Raw genomic sequence first — 20,688 nt, forward strand, 5'->3', positions numbered from 1 at the left:
CTCCCCCCCCCAAAAAAAAACACCCTGCAGGTGCAAAGGCACTGCATTAGAAACAGCTCTGCTTTTGCTGGGTCTGCTGTACTAAGCCTGACCCAATAAAATCAATGTTATAGTTGTTTCCTTACAAGCTGACTTATTAGCAGACCTATGTCATCGTTGATTCCCTTTAGTGAAACACAATAAGCATCCACAATAAGACTAGATGCTAACTATGCTAAACTTTCCCTGTGTAATTAGGCTGTGGGGACTGAAATACTCTTGTTGCCAACCTCCTGTCTCTCTTACACCTGATTTGTGATCAAGGCACCAAGGCATGTCTGCTTTATATGACTCCTTGGCGCAAGGCTAATGGATGAGATCAGATGCCTGTCCATCTGCAGCTCAAACAGCTGAGCAGTGGGATTAGCACATTAGTGTGTTCCGAAATGGGAGGCCTACCAAATGAGATTAAAGCTTTGGCTAGCGGTAGCCAGTAGCATCCTGTAACATGATGTCCTGTTGCATTGTTAGAGGGAGGGAGGCCTGTATGCAACTTTTGGATAGCAAGAAGGATAAAAAAGAGTTGCTGTGAGAAGCCTATAACGTGGGGGGGGGGGAGTCAGATTCGTTGGTAGTTTCACTTTATAAGGATACACACACACACACACACACACACACACACATATATATATATATATATATATATATATATATATATATATATATGTTGTTTAGTTGTTTAGTCGTGTCCAACTCTTCATGACTGCATGGACTAGAGCAGGCACGTCCAACAGGTAGATCATGATCTACCGGTAGATCACTGGACGTCTGCGGTAGATCACTGGTAGATCACAGACTCCCCCAAAGAAGCTCAACAAGTTTGTCTCCCCTAAGAAAAGCTCAACTTTTTGCCCTGAACCCCTAAAAAACTGGGCTTTCCTCCTCCCAAAAAATACCTCAAAAACTTTGACCAAAACAGGGGGTAGATCACTGCCAGTTTTTAACTCTGGGAGTAGATCACAGTCTCTTGGGAGTTGGCCACCCCTGGACTAGAGCATGACAGGCACTCCTGTCTTCCACTGTCTCCCGCAGTTTGGTCAAACTCATGTTAGTAGCTTCAAGAACACTGTCCAACCATCTCATCCTCTGTTGTCCCCTGTTGTTCCATTTTGAAAATGTTGGCAATGATATCAGTCTATGTTTCTTGTGCCTTTTGGTTAAAAATAAATAAATAAGGGGATTTTTTTTAATTAGCAGGTGAAGAAAGCATACAGAATTGCAAGGCGAAGTATATGTTTTGCTAACGTTGGGTTGTCAAAGAGATCTTGGTTTGCTTGAAAGCAAGTGAACTGTATGAATTGATCAGCACAAAATTCACTGTCAACAAAGCTAATTTTTCTGTAGATTACTGATTCCATCATATGCAGCTACGATGATTTATGTTGGGTATTAACAATTCTCAATTCAATTATTCCAAAGCAGCTTTGAAGTAATTCAGTTGGATAGAGGAGAATGGGTGGTTACTTCTGTCATAGTTTTAAGATGTTTTAAAATGCTTTTAATTGTATTGTTTTACTGCTGATGTGTTTGTCATCCTACAGTCCTTTGGAGAAAGGATGGAAAATTATTATTAATTATCATTATCATCATCATCGTCATCGTCATCATCATTACCACATCTGCATGCCCCATGGGCTGATTTCATTAAATGTTTGTCTCATGATTTTTATGTGTTCCCAGCCCAGAAACACCTACCCAATACCTATGAAATAGACCTTAAAGCCAGAGATAAATGTTCTTCCACCATCTAAAGATGGGACTTGATATTTGGTGATTTCATACCCTCTGACCACTAAGTAACACTATCCACTTTTTACCTAGCACACTTCCACTTTTTTTTTTAATACAACCACTACCCTCTCTCTCCTTATGTCTGCAGCACAAGGGACTTGTACTTGGAGCTGGACAATAGAAATGTGCGTGTGTACTACAGAATAATGCCTTCGTTTCACCACTTTCTGTTCTCATAACGACTATCCTCTGATCCCAGCCCCAGTCCATCAGGAAGATCAGTCCCCAGATATGTGGACCGCAAGTTGCCAATGCTATGCACCATCCTGATGAGGCCTCACCGTCAACCCTCTCTGTTTTGTGACATTGTTTTCTGTAGCAGGGAAGAGTTTTTGTGGAGTAATAATTGGTTTTCTTTTCGTTTTGTGGCGCTTCTTAATTTTTTTGTTGCTGACAAAGCCCTGAGGGCATCTTAAGCTGGTCTGCAAAAGAGCAACACGACAATAACAGTAGTAACCAAAGGTGCTTTTATGAGAGATTTATAAAGCAATTCAATGTGCGTACTTTTTACTTTATTTTTTTGGAGCTCATTGCAAAACACCTTAACAGGGGAATAATGAAATCTGTTTTGTAGTCTTGTGTAAGAGCTCTGCCATTCTAGCACATACATTTCCACCTCCACTTACATTGTGTTGCGGCTCTGAAAAACAGCATCTCCCTTGGATAGCTGAAGTGACGGAACTATTCCAGTTTTTCATAAGCGTTCAGAATGGTGCACAATTCTCAGTGTGATAAAGTTGTTCTTGTTGTTTTCGAAAACCAGAAAGTTATGATTGTGATTACAGAAGACAAAACATAAAGCATATTTATCAGATATGTCTCTGTGTGTAATATGCATTAATACTGTTGTTTTACATGTGTTGTACTTATAATGAATGGCAGGGCTTTAACAACAACAACTATTTTATTATTGGCAAACCCTGCAATGGTCCCTATTTTCCAGGGATGTGCCTGTTTTAGAGAAGCCATCTCAGTTTCCGATTTGATCCCAGAATGTCCCGCTTTTCCTTATGACGTCCCTATTGTCATCAGAGAAATGTTGGAGGGTATAGAGTTATCCGACCCCCAAGCCATCTGAAGGCAGCCTTGTGTAGGGAAGTGTTTTAATGTTTAATGTTTAATGTTTTATATATGTTGGAAGCCACCCAGAGTGGCAACCCAGTCAGATGGGTGGGGTATAAATAGTAAAGTTGTTGTTGTTGTTGTTGTTGTTGTTGTTAAATAGTAAAGTTGTTGTTGTTCGTCTAGGTTGTCCCTATTTTCACCAGAGAAATGTTGGAGGGTATGCTTTGGGTGGCTTCCAACATATATAAAACATTAAACTTTTTTTAAAAACCCTCTCCTATTCAGAACTGCCTTCAGATATCTTCTAAAGGTTGTGTCTTCTAAAGGTTGTGTCTTCAGATGTCTTCTAAAGGCTGCTGGTAATCACGGGTTGGAAGAGTACTGCTGCAATCTTGTGGACTCCCCATGGGCATCTGGTTGGCCAATGTGACCAGAGGATGCTGGACTAGATGGGCCTTCAGCCACCATGGCTTTTCATGTGTCTTATTTGTGAGTCAGATAGGCTTTAGCATGGCTATTCCTACTCATTTCCTATCCCTTAAAAACACTCTCTAGAAAAGGACTCCATGTCCAAGTCAGATCATTGGTGGTAGTACTATTAATTTGTGAAGAGGCAGAATGTGAAAGACTAGATTCAGCACCACCTCTCTACTCTCAGCAACTGAACAGATAACCAGTGCCACTCCTGATGATCTGTTTGTAGTTTTGTCCACACAGCAGCCATTAAGTGCTTTGGAGGCAATGCTTTTTTTGTAATTATTTGTAGGTGTAATTAAAATGGAGGTTCCACACAACATGTAATATAGTATATTACAACTATATTAACTAGCAGCATTATTCTTCCCTATGGCCAAAGCCCATCACTCATGTCTACTCAAAAGTAGCCTGCAAAGCAAATTTAAATAAATGTTTGTTCCTTGCTTGGTCAGCCAATTTTATTGCTTCCTATTAACTGCAGGTGGATTAGTGAATAGCGTTGAATAGCCTCTCTATAAATTGTCCGGTGTAACTTTATTTCTGGAGGGGGGGATGATGATGATCAAAATCAGTAACTAAACACCCCCACAAAAAAATAAACTGGGGCAATTCACATATAATCTACTCAACTAATCCCCCAACCAGAATGAACAGGAACAAATGAAGGCATCTGACCCTGCAAAAAAGGAAATGTTGCATTTGAAGGCACAGGAGCCCCCACCTACAAATAAAAATACCCTGAATGAGATTTTGTCTATTCACATTGGATGAGCTGGAACACCAATTGCATTTTATTATAGAAGAATGGTCACAAATTAGGTCAGTAGGGGTGAAGATAGGAGGTGAATAGAGTAAACACTGAAAGGCAATGTTTTGCAAATGATGTCCTCTGGGTATTCTGGGAAAAGTGAGTAAGCATCCAAAGAATGTGGCTGATGTGGAAGCACCTGGTATGTGCCCCTTCAGACAGCAATAATGTGGTAACTTTGGGGACTCACTGCAGATCAACTAACTAAGAAAGCAGAATGTTGTGTGGGCACTCAGAATACAGTGGTACCTCGGGTTACATACGCTTCAGGTTACATATACATACGCTTTAGGTTACATACTCCGCTAACCCAGAAATAACACTTCAGGTTAAGAGCTTCGCTTCAGGATAAGAGCAGAAATCATGCTCTGGCAGCGCAGTGGCAGCGGGAGGCCCTATTAGCTAAAGTGGTGCTTCAGGTTAAGAACAGTTTCAGATTAAGAACGGACCTCCGGAATGAATTAAGTACGTAACCAGAGGTACCACTGTACCAACCTATAATATAATTCTTAGAGGAAGTTCTAATGACAGTGGGCAGTATTCTCCCAATGAGTCCCATCAACACAAATATTTAGGCTTGCACAATTAGACTTTCACCCATCCTCCCCCGGCAGGCACCCCACACCATTCCTCAAATCTGTTCCAAAGGGTTGGAGGAATCCCTACAACTGATTTCATGGAGAAGAGGGGAAATGTTCTGTTGTGGAAGCCGTGTTGAATTTTCTCCAGGATCATCTAGTGGCACCTGTCTTTCCAAGTTTTTCAACTATTGAAAATTCAGTGTAGTCATGGGAAACTTGGCAAGTAGCTTCACTGAAATAAGATTTCTCAGTCTTTGTTTAAGTCTCAGAACTTCATGGAAGATAACGTATAATTCAAAATAGTCCTCAGTGAATTAAGATAGTAGGCAGCATACTTGGACTGTGTGGAGGTGAGTTCAATAAATGCAGAGGAGCTAGCAAGAATGCCTCATTACTGTCCCTCAAACATCAAATTTGGTGAATGGATAATATTGGTAAAAGAGTGGGGATGTATGAGCCATTTCATGGGGTAGAGGGGAGAAGGAAGAATCTACTTTGCCTCTCACACGTTTCATGAAATTTATATTTTGGCAATCACCCAGTGGTATAATGAAATGGCATTTAAACTAACGGGTCAAGATAATTTGTTAATTGTAAATCTCATTTGGTAAGTCAGTTGTTAATTGAGCTGAGAATACTGCTTGATACAGCAGGGTTCTCTATATTAATAGAGGACCTGAATAATGTAGAAGTCAAAGGAAGAACAATTTTGTGTGTCACTTTGAGCTTTTGCTTTGAAATTGCTACATTCCTTAGATTCTGTAAGAACTGAAATGTTGATATGAGATCCATTTTTTTTTAGAAAAAACAACAACCGCTATATAAGCAAGGGATTAACTTATTACTGGTCAAAGGAATTTTTTCTCTTTTTTTGAAGTGAGAAAGATGTGAGAATATTGCTGAACTCTGTATTTATAGCTGTAGTGAAGCTAAAAAGCCTTGGGTTCTTAAGTAAGAGACATACTTCTAAATATAACAACCCTCTCCGTTGGGAATTTATGTCATTTTCCAATGGCAGGAGAGCAACAGAAGTTGTCGATAACTTTTTGATTTAGGATGGGTCAAAAAGACTGTTGTTCTGGTCTCATCCCTGTACTAGCAGCACACCATGTAGAATGTCTTAATGTGAATTTGGTGCTCACAACATGTTGGGAACACCTTAGAATACAGACCTGATCTAGTCCCTGCCAAGAAGACTTTACAGGGACCACGGAGGGAAGGAGTGGTTTTGCATGTATCAGTAGAAGCAGAAGCAAGGCATGGCTAGGTTAAAGAAGAGGGCCTGGAGGATGAAATCAAAGGACAGGGAGACACCCAGTTGAGTACCAGGAAGAGCTTGATGCAGGTATGACAGAAAGCATGTAGGTAGGAGAGAGAGGCAAAGGGAAGTGATAGGAAATGAACATGTGCAGAAATGGTCTCCTATAAACGCTAACAGGATTTGCATCACCATCTTCCTGCATTATATGGCTATGCCATTTACCGTAATTATATTTGTATGAGTTAGCCAGCTCTTGAATGATATCCTGAATTTTGGTGTGGGGGATATAATTGGTTTTTCCTTCTTCCCTCTGGTGGCAGAGCACGATCTCAACTATGGGGAAGATGCTGGCTGAAGACCACATATGTTTGCAGTTCAGAGTGTTCTCTTACGATGTGCCATTTGTGTATCTCTGAAAAACCTTAATTTCATTGGAACATAGGAAACTGCCTTATACCAATTTGATCCATTGGTCTGCCTTTTTAACAGCACTGACTGGCAATTGGTCTCCAGGGTTTCACATTCCCAGTCCGACCTGGAGATGCTGGCGATCAGCGGTGTAGCGTGGGTTGCTGGCACCCAGGGCAGGCCAATTGTTACGCCTCCCTGGTGGACTGGGCAGTTGGTATGGGGGCGCAAACAAGAGGGGGCATGCACAGAGCCTGCATGTAGGGTGAATGGAGCCCACTTCCCCCTTGCAACCCCATACCTTTAAACCTGCTCCAGAAGTATATCTTTAAAAGTTAGATATTATATTATTCCGGTTATTGAACTACACACTGGAACAGTTTCATGCACCATTATTGTTACCCTCTTTTTAAACCAGGAAATGTAAAAAGGATGGGTACTCCTGAATAAATTATTGGCATTGGGTGTGGGGGGCGGAATGTGGTTTGGATTTTTAAAACTGAGCTTCAATATGTTTTTATAATTAAGATTTATTTATTATAGGACTGTCACTAAGTGTACAAAGTCTTGGCAGTTATAGCAGAAACATATCTTTTTAGCGATGCTACGAGTATGTTCAATAATGTACAATCCAAGCTGGGGGTGTATTTTCATAACCATCATTTTCGCAGGACAGCCGTAATGACTTGTAACCTTGTCCGAAATTCCTGCTATCCTAGATTTCTTAGTGACGGGTGTGATTGGCAGATGATCATGTGAACACGGCATGAATGCATCGCCTGCATCCCTCCCATCCTCCACAGAAAAGGTACGTAAGGCCAAACTTCATATAATTGATTGCTTACTAGGACTGTACTACATATAATTGATTGCTTACTAGGACTGTACTACTTCAGATTGCTTGTGGGGTGGTTGCACTGCTATGTATAAAAGAACAAAAAACAACAGCAACAGAGTGAAGTCATATATATTGAAAAGGCGCAGGTTGGAAACACTGATTCTGAAATTCTGACTTTCCACAAGCAGGGACTTTTTGATGGGGTACCACCTTTAGCCATGTGATCTCCATCCTGCATTCTTAAATGGTAGGTTTTCTGTAAGTACAATTACCTTAAAAATGCAGAAAAGGATATAAAAGCTGATCAGTGTCCCAGTTTTCAAAAAATTCAGTGCATGAATTGTCTAATAATGATGGCCCATTTTGCCAAAGTTCTAGAGCAGGGTTCGGAAGCCTATATCACTGTCGCTGGTCAGGCTGATGGGAGTCTGGAGGGGCAAAGATTCCTCACCTGTGTTCTAGGGAGTGCTGATGCAGTGCAAGGAAGATCTCTTTTATGTGAGCAGATTGGTCTTTATTGCTGAACCAAATAGAACAGCTCAGAACTGCAGAATCAGCACATTGGAACCTTTAAATATGTTCTGGAGCCATCAGATCCAGCCATCATGTATTCACATACATGATTTAGTTTTTTATATATATGGATATATACAAAGTTAAGACTTGTGCATTATTTTATAGTTGAATGAAAATCATGATGCTTGATCCATAGATGGTGGTTTTGCTAGGCATTATTCTGGGAGGGGCGGGGGGAATCCTTTCTTTGTGTGTGTGTGTGTGTGTGTGTGTGTGTGTGTGGAAAAGGACCTCTTGAAACTCCCCCTCCCCTGCCAACTGTCCAAATATGAAACAGCTGCCTAGCTGCCTTACCAAGAAGATTTTATTGTTAAAATAAAAGTAGATTTTGCTTTTGGGGGAAAAAAAGAACACACATCTTCATTGTAAAACTCATGTTTGGTTTACAATTAGAGAAAAGTCACATGGTCCCAAAAAACCCGAGTTTATATATACTGTATATATATATATATTGAAAATATATTTAAAAAACATAAAAATCTATATTTAAACATATATTATATGTTAATCAGTACACTTAAATATAGCTTAATTTTATTTACAATGTGACGCAGATGCTTGTAAGATTTAATGCCAGATTCAATTTTTTCCAAAAATCCCATAAAATTATATAAATACACAATAAATATTTGTTACACATGGTGAATAAGAGAAAACAAGGCCACAGACATTAACTTACATTTGCAAGAGGTGGTTTGTTTGTTTGTTGAACAAAACAATAGGGCCAAATACATGCATGAAATACTTTTGCCACAAACAGATCCCAGCAAAAAATAAAATTAGAAATCAATCGAGTGACATTTTTGAAACCTCAGTTCAACTAAAACTGCCAAGCCTGTGATCATGTATTTATTTTGTAGTAGTAGGTCTGGCATAGAATGGGTGTTAAGAATAATGCTTGTTTCAGTTTTCAAAGCTAGGGATATATTGATTCGTTGCATAGCAGATTCTGCACCCAAATAATGATTTGTAGTTGTTTGTGTGTTTACAGTGTACAACTATTAATAAAAATTTAGTATTCCTAGATATACGAATTACTTTCTCATACGTAGCTTTCAGTCTGTGGTACTCAAACTTGTGGAATCACAGTAAGCCCATGGAATTGACTAGATCTGCTATAGTGGTTGGAGACGGTAAGCCTTAAATTGTCCTGTGTGAAGGCTGAAATATTTTGGGTTTGCATCAGTCATTGTCCACTAATGGAATAGGATTCTCCAATTTATTAGGAATGGGACTGGCTAAATCAAATTTTATTTAATTTTTAATCCTATGATATATGATGCCCAACAGGGATAAAGTTATTATAAAGCTGATTCACTCTGGATATGTACAAAAACATTTCTATGTTCTGTTCTGCTGGTGGATTATATTACAGCAAAAAATAATTTCCCTTGCGAGTTAAAAAATAGCCAAAGACCAATATTATGCATCCTGATATAAGATCACACCTATTCCAAGAATCTTTTAAATAGGCTAAATTTGTATAGTATATTTGATATGCAATAGTTACCTTACTTACAGATTTTCCCTTTGTTTAGACTGTGAACCGCATGACTCTAAATAATGACCCACTGCAATTTTTTAGTGGGAATTTAGGTGACAGGCTTTAGTTAGGACTGAGTGAGGATGTTGACCTAGTTATATACACAGTAGGGCTGGAAGGGAATCCATTTATATCAGCGGAAATGGTTTGAGAACAATCCTGCACACTGTTTCGCTACATAAAGTTAGGAACAGCCATAAAGCAGGGAACTAGCCTAATGGATTTGAAGGAAATCAGGATTGTGATATTTTCTCATCACATAAGGAAACATCACCGAGGGATGACAATGATTCCCCTCCATTTCCACTTTCAAAAGTGTGAACAAAAGCAGATTCTTGTTTTATAACACAATCTTACAAAGACTTTCCATTCCAAATGCATGGATTAATGTAACCCAGATATTTTTCCTGCCTTTAAGTTATATGTCTTATATTAAATGTCTACTAGGATTTTGTGGTGAGGATAACCTGGGGTGCAGGTTAAAGCTAAATAAAGGGATTGCCATTGGGCTGAAAGGCTGATTTAGCCCCAGTTGGATCACCTATTAAAAACGGACAATGTCAGCATCTGCTTTCCTTTAAGGTAACAACCATTTATTTGCCCAACCTTGGGCAGTCAAGAGTTGATTAATGGCAAAGCATCTACCTGCATACTGTTGTTAATCAACTGGGTCAGTGTTTTGTTTTTCAACAGTGAGAGTGAATAGATTTGTAATAACCCAGAACCAATCTTCTTCTTCCCGTATTAGAAGTTGGTGAAAAGCTTTGATTATTTTCTGTAAATAAAATATGCTAAGTTTGTTTGCATCCAATTTTTACTTCTGACAACTGCATAAACTTAATTAATGACAATGAGGGACTGATTTGCACTGCTAAATTAATAATCCCAGCATCTGAAATGAGCTTATTTCTGGATTGTGGTGTTTTAGGACACATTATCTTAAGGCCTGAGTCTTCTAGTTGAAATGTCACCCAAGAAAGGTTGGGTTTTTATTTATAGCCTAGTTCAAACAAATAGCACATAAAATAGTAAACCAGTGTCTGGACTGTACTACTTTAGACTGCAGGTGGAGATTCATATAATTGAATGCCCCCTTTCCCCCCTTCACATAGAAAACTAGATGTCAAAGGAGAAGGGCTGTAGTTTAGCCTTCTCCCTGACATGACTGCCTCCCCACTCTGGGGAGGTGGGGGGGGTATTTCATTTTCAGTTTGAAATGGTTCAGTCCAGAAACAGATTTACCTTATCTAACACCTTCAAAAAAAAAACTAGGCCTACATCAAAATAAAGACCTCTGCTTAGCAAAACTTCAGACCCCACCCATGGAAGCAGGCATTGTCGCTATGAAATATACATGCAACTATCCCTTGATAAATGACACTGTCTGCATTGCAACGTGTGGGTTATATGATGCATGCCAAAACAAAAACCGAATATATTTAGTGAGAGGTCACGTTCTTGCTGTGGCATTTCTAATGTAGTCATTGTCTATTTGTGTCGCAGGTTGTGCTGGATTTGCTGATAATTATCCAAGGCCAGAGGCACCAGTCCTGTGCTCAGTTACTTACTTACTGGAGTTACCTTTAATTAAAGTGCATGCAACTGATGCCAGGATTGCATCCTAGGATTTCCAAGAGCTATGGTTCTACAGGATTCTCTTGCCTGTAGAAGGTAAGGCTATTGTGTGCTACCTCTCAAAAAGCCATAGACCGTTGCAGACATACTTAGATGAAACAGGTAGTTGGGTTTTGAGGTAGAAGGCTCTGCCTACCTGATTCCAGAGCCACTCCTTCAGGCCTGGATTCTGTCATATTATCTCAAGTAGAAAAAGTAGCAGGTATTTGAGAACCGGGGCATATTAGGCATTCTTTTTTTTCTTTTTTTTACAATAAGAGCATCTGGCTGCCTTTACTGCTTCACTGTCTCTCTGTGTAGCTCTTTTCAGTAGCAATTGCTACTCCTTCCATTGCCAGCACAACTGTAGACCGTCTGGATCCATAAGTTACAGCATTGTGGCATTCCAGATATATTTGCTAAAGGAACCATCTGACATTCATGTGATTCTTTCCCGTTTTCTTTTCTTGCCAAGATTTGGCAATTGTACTTCAACGGGATACTTAATCCAGACACAGATACTACTTCTCCCTGAACCGACTCTGCTCATACAACGAGAGGATGGTGATGAGATTCTCCATCCTCACCAAGCTCAGTGCAGCCTGGCGAAAGATCCTGAGGAATCCACGCCAGCTGTATATGCAGATCTCCCTTCCTAGGTTGGGGCAATCAACTTTGTTCTCGGCACTCAAGGAAAGTGGGGCGAATATATTTGAAAGAGAATGCAATTAGTTTTCTTCCTAAGAGAGGAAAGGTGATGGGGGGGACCCCAGAAAAACCAAAATACAAAGCAAACAAAAGGCAGGTCTTTAAAGCAACAATCACAGAATAGAAACCACACCTAGACAAACATAAAAAGTGCTGCCTGTAGACTAGAAAAGAGCACTGGGAGGAACATCAACATTGTCTTTTTCAGTTGCCTTTTTTATTATTTTTTTCAGTAGTCTGATTTGATATTGCAAACACCTTCACAACATACAAAAAAACCCCAAATTTGTTTTATCCAGAACATATACGGTGATGACAGGGAGTAATCTCCTCTTTTAAAACCATGTGGGAATTTTAAAATTAAAAAAAAAAAATCAACAGTAAAACTATGACAACAGCACCTTGACATTGTTTTAATTCCAACGCTACCAGAAGAATTTAAAAGCAGTAAACAGATATAATACTAACAGGAATCAAGATACTTACTGTCTAAAATGTAAACGGAATGTTTTGGTTCATTTTCTTTTTTTGAAAGGACAGTTTATCATCAATTCACAATTGAAGCAGCATGCAATTTTATTTTTTTTAATTTTTTTTAAGTTTTCAATTCTTGGCAACAGCAACAAACCACAATGTTAGAGGAATGTAATGCATTTTTTTCTCAAAGTTGTGCGCAAATGAATTTCTCTCTCTCTCTCTCTCTCTCTTTCTTTCTCTCTCTCTCTCTCTCTGTCTTGTTCCTCTTTAGCTCATGGATATGTTCAATAAATAGATTGTGGAACCACTGTACTGTATAAACTTCATTTATACATGCAGTCCATAAAATTATTTTTTTCTTTCTTACTGAATAATTTACCCTGTTATGTATATATACAAATAGATAAATTTTGTCTCAATATAATCTATACAACATAAATCCACTATCTTCCCCTTTTTATGGTCAGTGTACAAACACAAGAAGTGTCTATTCTTATAAACCGCCATCCAACTCTCTTCTTGTTATCCATAGTGAGAGCTCGCACATAAGACTGGGTAGTTCGGCACTGGGAATTCCAGTACCTCTTGTCTATGCCCCGGCAGCCCTCTTTCGTATAACCCTTGGAGTTGCATTTGGTCTCATAAAAATATTGCTTCAGTTGGCCTTTGGGTACCGGGACTTTTTCCAGGACTGTAACGGTTGCCCCTGACATGTCCACCGCAGTTTTTTTCTCAGCCGCCGTCACCCACTCGCTCGTACTGTCACACACACTCAGCTCCCCGCGGCGAGCTGGGTCGGAGTGACGCCGGACCCTCATGGACATGTTTGCAGCATCCAAGTAGTTTTTATACTCCTCAAGCAGAAAGAGCAGTGGTGGCTCCAAAGGCACTTGACTGCTTAGCATCACCCGAGATGAGTACAAGTCGGCATCCTTGTTTTCCTTGCTGGGCTGGATGACCTGCTGCTCATCCAGGAGTTCCTCTATGACATGTTCAAAAGTGTCCGCCAAGGACGTCAATCCTCTGGAGGCGTCATTTGGCCCGCCGAGGTTCTCCAGGTTTCCCTGTGTCCGGAGACCGGGATAAGCCAAGCTGCCTGGTCCTCTGATGCTCAATTCTTTCATTGGGGCAGCTTTCATGCAACTGAAGTATGAAATAACCATAGTAAGGAAAAGGATGGTCATCACTCTTTTCACTTGGTGGAACTGTGGGCGACAAGAAGAAAGACAGAAAAGAAGGAATTCAGAACAAATAGATTAAAACAACAACAACAACAGTTTGAGGTGCAAAACAAGCACACGTCCCCCTCCTCTGCCAAGTTGGAAAGAGTTATGTGTTAACCCCATATAACTTTTTAACCTCACACAGAGACAATTGGCATGCGTATATATTCAGCCATCCCAGTCACACCTGGAAAAAGGTTTCCCACATTTATCTTTTATGTCACAAAGGCATTCATTGAGAGCGCTCACTATGGCAGAAGCCGATGATTGGACTACCCTGCTTGGAACTAGTTAAAGATGTTGGCCTGAAGTCTCAAGAACCCTTGCACAGTAAATGTCACACTCCAGGCATGATAATTAATTATCCTCTATTTGCATGACAAGTGTAACAGCATGCTTGGAAAGGTTACCAAGCATCTGCGGTATGCATGCAATAAGCGGGAAAGATTTCAGAAAGTTATTGTCTTTTGCAGAAAGATCTCAGCACGGAAGATGGAACTATATGAACAGTAATTACCGGTGCCTTTAAAAAGAAAAAAAAGGAGGGGAGAGAGGATTGTCTCACAGGATCTAAGGCTCCCGAAACTACATTTCAGAAATTGGGGAGCAAATAATCATCTGTCGGCATGGGAGGGGGCATGGAGAGCATGCACACAAGCCCCAACACACACCAGACCTTCCGGCAATGAGCTTTGGCTTGCTTGTTTTTGTGTAGCAAAAAAAATTGATCTGTGGAACTCGCAGGTGCCAGGTGCAATTACAACACACATTTTCATGCAGCCGAGGTGGCATTCACAAGTGAAGGTAAAGGTGTATTAAGGGAATACTGAGTAACAGGGGAAGTCTTAAAATCCCAATTAAAGGTAAGCCAAAATGGGGGTTCAGGAACATTTAAAAATCCAACCCAATTACATCCTTGCCTTTTGCCATTTTGGGGCACGTGGATGTGTTTGCTTGTGGAGAGAGTGTTAGGTCACGCAGAGGGAATTGGGCAGTGCTGCTCATCTTTCAGAGGTCAAGACCCCTCCTTCGTGCTCTGAGGGCCAGTGAAGCCCCTGCACTGCCCTTGGTCTGTGTAACTTGGGGGAGAAGGAAAGGGAATGTGGCCGCCCATTACCAAGGCAACAAGGCTGGTGCTCCCTGTCAAGCTGTCCCTCTTCATCACTTTTCCAGTCTGCTCTTGTTTTCTATCAAGTGCTCCCTTGCAGAATATACTATGGAAATTTTTAGAAGGCACTTGTTCAATTTATGCCTGGACATTTTCTTTAGTATATGGCATTTTAGGTAAAACACTGTGCTGTGGGGAAATTTATCTGGAGCGAGTGTCTGGGAAAGATACACCCCTAGAATTCCTGACTGGAGACATCTTCCCAGACCAGTTTTGAAGGGTGAAAGACCAAGGTAAAGTGTAAGTACATGGTGCCTAGCTTGCAAACAAGCAAAAGAAACAATCATGTACAAAGCTTTGCTGCTTACATAGTGTGCAAGTTTAGGAGTGTGTCTTTAATTACCGTCAAATCTCATCATAAACCAAAGAGTTCAATTATGGAATTATTATTTTTCAAGGGGGAGGGATCAATGAATTTAAATGCGCCCTCCATGTTTCTTTTCATAGGGTGGGGGGGGACAAGGAAAGCAAAATTCATCCTCACAGGGGACCTTTTCTAAATTATGCCTAGTAATACTGTTGGGGAAAACAGATCTCCCTCCCTCCCTCTTTGTATATTTTGCTTTATTTTCACGCTGGACCTTGCTATGGGTGCTGTTGGCTGCTGTATTCGAGGCTGGGCAGGAATTTTTCCATCAGGCAAATTGCCCCATGACTCATGGTGTTCACCTACCTCATAGCAATCGTCACAACTTTGGCAGTTTAGGCATCGGTTAAGCCTTAGTCTCGGCTGGAGGGGAAGCTGTAGCTTCTGACTGCCCCTCTGAGTAATGGGTACCCAATTAAAGGGATCCAGGAGGAGTTTTGTCTGTCCAAATGCTCAGGCGGGGGCCACAGCACTCCTCAGGACAGCAGGTGACACTCCTATTTGATGTAAGTCATAGGTTCCCCCTCCCCTCCATCCGCTGTTGTGTTGACCCAGGTTTTAGTTCGAGCAGGTGGACCTGGAAGTCCTTGGCAGAACCCAATGCATAGGCCAGACTTCTGACACCTGTAAGGAATAAAATTGTGGCCTTATTTGATCCCAATACACTGTGCCATGTCTATTGTGTGGATTGGGACGGCGGGTGCTTAGCACGCAAAAAACAAAACAAAATGAAAAGATCCTGAAAGCCTGACGTTTCTCCACTCTTGAGGAAACATATTTGAATGCTATATGCAATAGGCAAAAGAATTCATAGAGTGACATCATCACTTTACGAGTAAATGCCATGTCACTACGGGGAAAAAGTTTCCCTTAATTGGATAAAACTCCTAAACAAGTTAATGCACTGAATTATGAGGATTGTGGTATGTGGGGATTGCAAGAGCTATTCTAGATCAAGGAAGCCTGAGGGCAGAATGAGGCATAAACCCAATCCGCTTCTGCTGATTCCCTCAGCTAATTGCATTATAATATGAGTTGGATATTGTAGATATGGTTTTAATTTTAAAATGGGCCCCCATCACATGCACTCAGATGGATTACTGGATCACATGTGTTGTCTTTCCAGTTCCTGAACCCCACTATCAACCCAGAATATAAATGCATGAACTACTGTACCTATTAATGACTGATGAAAATGTTTTCCTCACTTTTCTTTCTTTCCTTTTTTTAAAACAGCCTTTCATGAATTCATAAGGTCATAAATTTAGTTTTAAGAAGTTCTGTTTTTGCTTTCATTTTAAACCAGGTATTTTTAAAAAGAAAAAAACTTACAGCTGAAATCTGAACAAAAGTTACAATCTAATTATTTTTTAAAGATGTGCTTTAAAAAACCCCACTTATTTTTATTTACCTTGATCATCCCACAGAGAAATAGTCCCCACACTGCTGTAGCTGTGTTGTTAACGTGAGCCTAAGTCACAAAGGAATAAAGAAACTTATCGAGGAGAAACCCACCACAATGGAATTAAAGCTGGTTGCCTTATACAGCTTCGAACAATCTGCTTTCCCACCTTTGCTTTGGTTTTAGAAGACTTTTATCCCAGCCTAGAGTAGGAAATATCTTTTCCTGTATCATCTTTACTTTTGTGACAGGTTGAGGAACTTTGCAAGTCTCCCTACGAAAAGACACAACATCCCAGTTTTCTGATTTTACCAAAGTTAGGATCAGGATTTTGAGGGAGGGTTTCAAGCACATGCTGGAAAATTAGGTTTACACAATTAAATGTCAGCCTAGCACAACAAATCCACTTAAAACAACAACACAGACTCTTTGCAGTTGGGAAAGTGATGGGCAAAATGTACTGAAATGCGTAGCGCATAACCACTGCACACATCCAGTTGGATGCTCATTGTTTAAACAAATCAGAGTGAATGCTCAATAAAGCTCTGGACATACTTTAACTTCAGGATGAATGATCAACACCCAAGCCATGTGGAGGAGCCTAGTGGGTTACCTTCCTTTCTGAACTTGTTCCACTCTTCTGCCTCCTTTTACAACTTTGTGGCTGACCAATTGCTTCTTTCTAGCAAGCAATAGCATTAATCACATTTCTTAAGAATCAGCTAATACTCATTTCAGTGCTTTTGAAGTTCACGCTGAAGCAGAGGCGTAGGAAGGTCAGGTGGTACGCGGTGCAGAAAATTTCTTGTAAACCCCCCCTATTTATTTATTTATTTTTGCCTGCAAAAATGCTTTTACATTATTTCATATTTTCTTACAAAGGAATGTGGATTCTGGGCCTCTGATAACAAGTAGGCGACTATGGACAGATAGTCTATAAGATGGATTGTGTTTTGGCTTGTGTTGTTTTATTTATATTTATTGTTTATTTATTTAATAAAATTTATTTTTTTAAAAAAACCTGCAAAGTGGTTTACCAAAAAAAAACCCCACCCCAAAAAACAAAACACCACAGCAGTAAAATCAAGAAAAATTGGCTGCGTGCAGGGGGCGGGGCAAAAGCAAGGCAAGGCCTAATCTACTCGGCCTGCCTAGTCTCATTTTATTCACATAGGCCAACTTTCCAGGACCCGGGAAGCTTAGTGGAGGGTAGCGCAATAGGGCAGTTCATAAAAAACTTGTTTTTAAAAAATGCCTGCTCCAAAAGTCTTATTTTACTAAACTAGGGATTATAAAGCTATATCTGAAATTTCATGCATATCAGTTAATATCTTGACCCTGGCTCCACTGAATTGAAATTTCAGCCTTCACGACATAGGAAAACAAACAGCTATTTTCGTGGAGGAGGGTCAAGATATTAACGGATATGCATGAAATTTCATACAGTGGTGCCTCGCAAGACGAAAATAATTTGTTCTGCGAGTGCTGTCGTATAGCGAATTTTTCGTCTTGTGAAGCACCAATGGGGGAATAGCGGTTTGACGGGAAAAAAAAATTCGTCTTGCGAGGCAAGCCCATAGGAAAATTCGTCTTGCGAGACAGCCTTTCGCTAGCGAATGCCTTTCGTCTAGCGAGGCATTCGTCTAGCGAGGTACCACTGTACAGTGGTGCCCCGCTAAACGAATGCCTCGCAAGACGAAAAACTCGCTAGACGAACGCATTCGTCTAGCGGAAGGCTGCCCCGCAAGACGAAAAAGTCTATGGGGCTGCCTCGCAAGACGAAAATTTTTCGTCTTTTTTTTTTCGTCTAGCGAAAGCGCGGCTGTCATTGCCGCTTCGCTAGACGAAAAACCCGCTAGACGAAAATTTTCGCAGAATGAATTATTTTCGTCTAGTGGGGCACCACTGTATATAGCTATATAATCCCTAGTATAGTAAGATAAGACCTTCGGAGCAGGCATTTTTTTTTTTAAAAAAAGTTTTATTTATTTATTTATTTTTTTAAAAGTTTTTTATTATTTTCCAATAGAACAAAGAAGAAAAAAAAACACAATATAAACATTAACAATAAAAACACAATACATAAACACGATAAAAACAATAACAATATCAACATAGAAAGAAAAAACATATACAAACCTTAACACACACCTATCTTTGTACTTTTCTTGTTTTTAACTTCTCTTTTTTTTTAATGAACCACCCTAATAGGGCAGTAATTGTTCCTTGATAATTTGTCACCCCCTCCATGATGGCACCTGGGGTGACACGCCCCCGCCCCCCTTTCCTACACCCCTGCACTGAAGTACCTCATACTTGGCAGTATGGACTGGAGTAAACACTCTTTTTGTTTGCCAACACAGTGCTATGTACAAAGACTTACTTCACATCCTTATTCTGTGGGGAACAAGGAATCCTAACACTTGTCAGAGGAAAAGCACAACAAAGACGCTTTACGCACTAAGACAGGAATTGCCCAAGACAGGAATTGCCCATGTTCGTATGAGGAAATGTTATGCTGTTAGGAATTCTGTTGACAATAATCTAACCTCAACACGTCCTTTGGATACTAGTCATTCTTCCTATTCATATATATCATTGTGGCGTGTGTGTATAAATATTAATAGTTTACTCAGTCCCTGCAGGTCATCCCTCACTGAATTGTTTGCTGCATTTATTTAAAAAAAAATCCTATATATCTGTCATCTGACTTCAAAAAAGGTCTTTTTAGATTTGTACAAATTCATCTCGTTATGGAGGCGACCAAAGCCAGCTTTTGGCATGTAAATTCAATAAACGTGGCAAGATGGCAACTGAGCAAAAGTAGGGTGCTTAAAGTTCATTTTCTCTCAGAGCTATCTTCACCACCCACCTACCACCTGGATTTCCATTTTGCCCTTTGTTGACTGAATGCACGTACCAGGGAATTCACATTGGGAGACTGCTGAACTGGTTCTGGAGCCAGGTTCATGGTGTGGCCTGATGCCATACACTTCTAAATAATGACAGCAGGCAAACATTTATAGCAAAAGGTAACTTCAAAGGGCAGTTCAGAGGCAATGATACAGAGCAGGGATTAAAAGATCTGAGTGTCTCTCATAATAATTTTGATTCATTAGCCTTGAGTATTATCATACTCAGTTATAAGTTACCTTGGTGCTCCTATTTGACGCTCCTATTTGGGTAACTTATAATACATGAAATCTCTCTCTCTCTCTTTAAAAAAAAAACATCATTAAAACATATAAGTCCACCTCCTTGATAAGCCCTGGGCACAGCTAGCTAACCCAATGAAAAAGATGTTTTGGAGCATTTCTGAATCGCTTCATGCATGGCTTTTCGGAGGCATCTGGAGAAAAAGAGCTCCACAGCTGTGGGGCAGAAGGGGTGCATGTGTGTATTCAGTTCAACACTCTCGGGCATAGGGAGGTTCTTTTCCCTCAGAAGTGGACACTGCTGCATTTAAGGCCATGCAGACATGATGTCTCTTGTTCTCATCTTGCCTACGGTTTGTCTTCCATTGTCTCAGTCCACACCTTGCCTAAGAAACTTCAGATACATTTTACCGTCAACTTCAACATCCCTCCATGTGTATGAGTTTACATTGGGCATTGAATGCAGTAGGTCAGGCTACGAAAGTTTATGCCACACGTCCCCCACACCATAGCTACTCATAGATGTTCTTCTCTATATATATTTTTTTGTGAGAAAGAACACACAGAGAGCAAATCTTTTTCTACACACAAGACTCAGCAGTGAGCTCATTGTGGAAACTCAGAGGCAAATCACATCAAGTGAGCCAGTCTTGTGGTGTGAGGTCATAATAGAAAAAGGGGTTCTGAAAAATCAGCTCATGTATAAAGAGAAATCTCTTAGGCTGCTTAGAGAGCAGGGTCACATTTTGAGTCACAAAATTTCTTTGCTCAGTAAATGAGCTTTTGTTTCTAACTTGACGTGCACAATGCACATCTTTCTTTAAGGATGTGCTCCTGTTGCAAATATCCCCCTCCCACCTCACAAAACTGGACAATTTTCTTCCTGGGAAAACATTACTCTCCTTCCAGAAAGTATATTCATTGCTTCTTAAGATGGATCTGTGAGCATATTCTCACATGAGGTGGGAATGCAAACCTATACAATTACCTGTTTACAGATGACCACAATAATCTACTCTTTAAGAACCTTTTTCATGTTTGTTAAGGGTATTGTTAAGGGTATTCACCTCAGGTGCCAAAATGTATTGGGCTGGCCCTGCTGTAGCAATGTGAGAAGACCTGGATGGAAGGGGTTGGAAAGGAACCTTCAAGGCTACAAAATATGGTCCGAAGCCCAGAATTGGCCT

At 40.3% G+C, this 20,688-nt stretch overlaps 1 protein-coding gene across 5 annotated transcripts in view; it reads right to left on the minus strand.

Moving 5' to 3' along the window:
- Positions 1-12,399: 12,399 nt before the first annotated feature.
- BDNF (brain derived neurotrophic factor) overlaps positions 12,400-20,688 on the minus strand; it is a 66,430-nt gene continuing 58,141 nt past the window's right edge. For all 5 annotated transcript variants that reach the window (XM_033151151.1, XM_033151166.1, XM_033151175.1 and 2 more), the window contains one exon: positions 12,400-13,391. In XM_033151151.1, coding sequence (XP_033007042.1) covers positions 12,630-13,391 — 762 coding nt within the window. In that variant the 3' untranslated portion in view covers positions 12,400-12,629. The remainder of the gene's footprint in view (positions 13,392-20,688) is intronic.

Source organism: Lacerta agilis, chromosome 1, assembly GCF_009819535.1.
Source record: "Lacerta agilis isolate rLacAgi1 chromosome 1, rLacAgi1.pri, whole genome shotgun sequence".
Taxonomy (NCBI): domain Eukaryota; kingdom Metazoa; phylum Chordata; class Lepidosauria; order Squamata; family Lacertidae; genus Lacerta; species Lacerta agilis.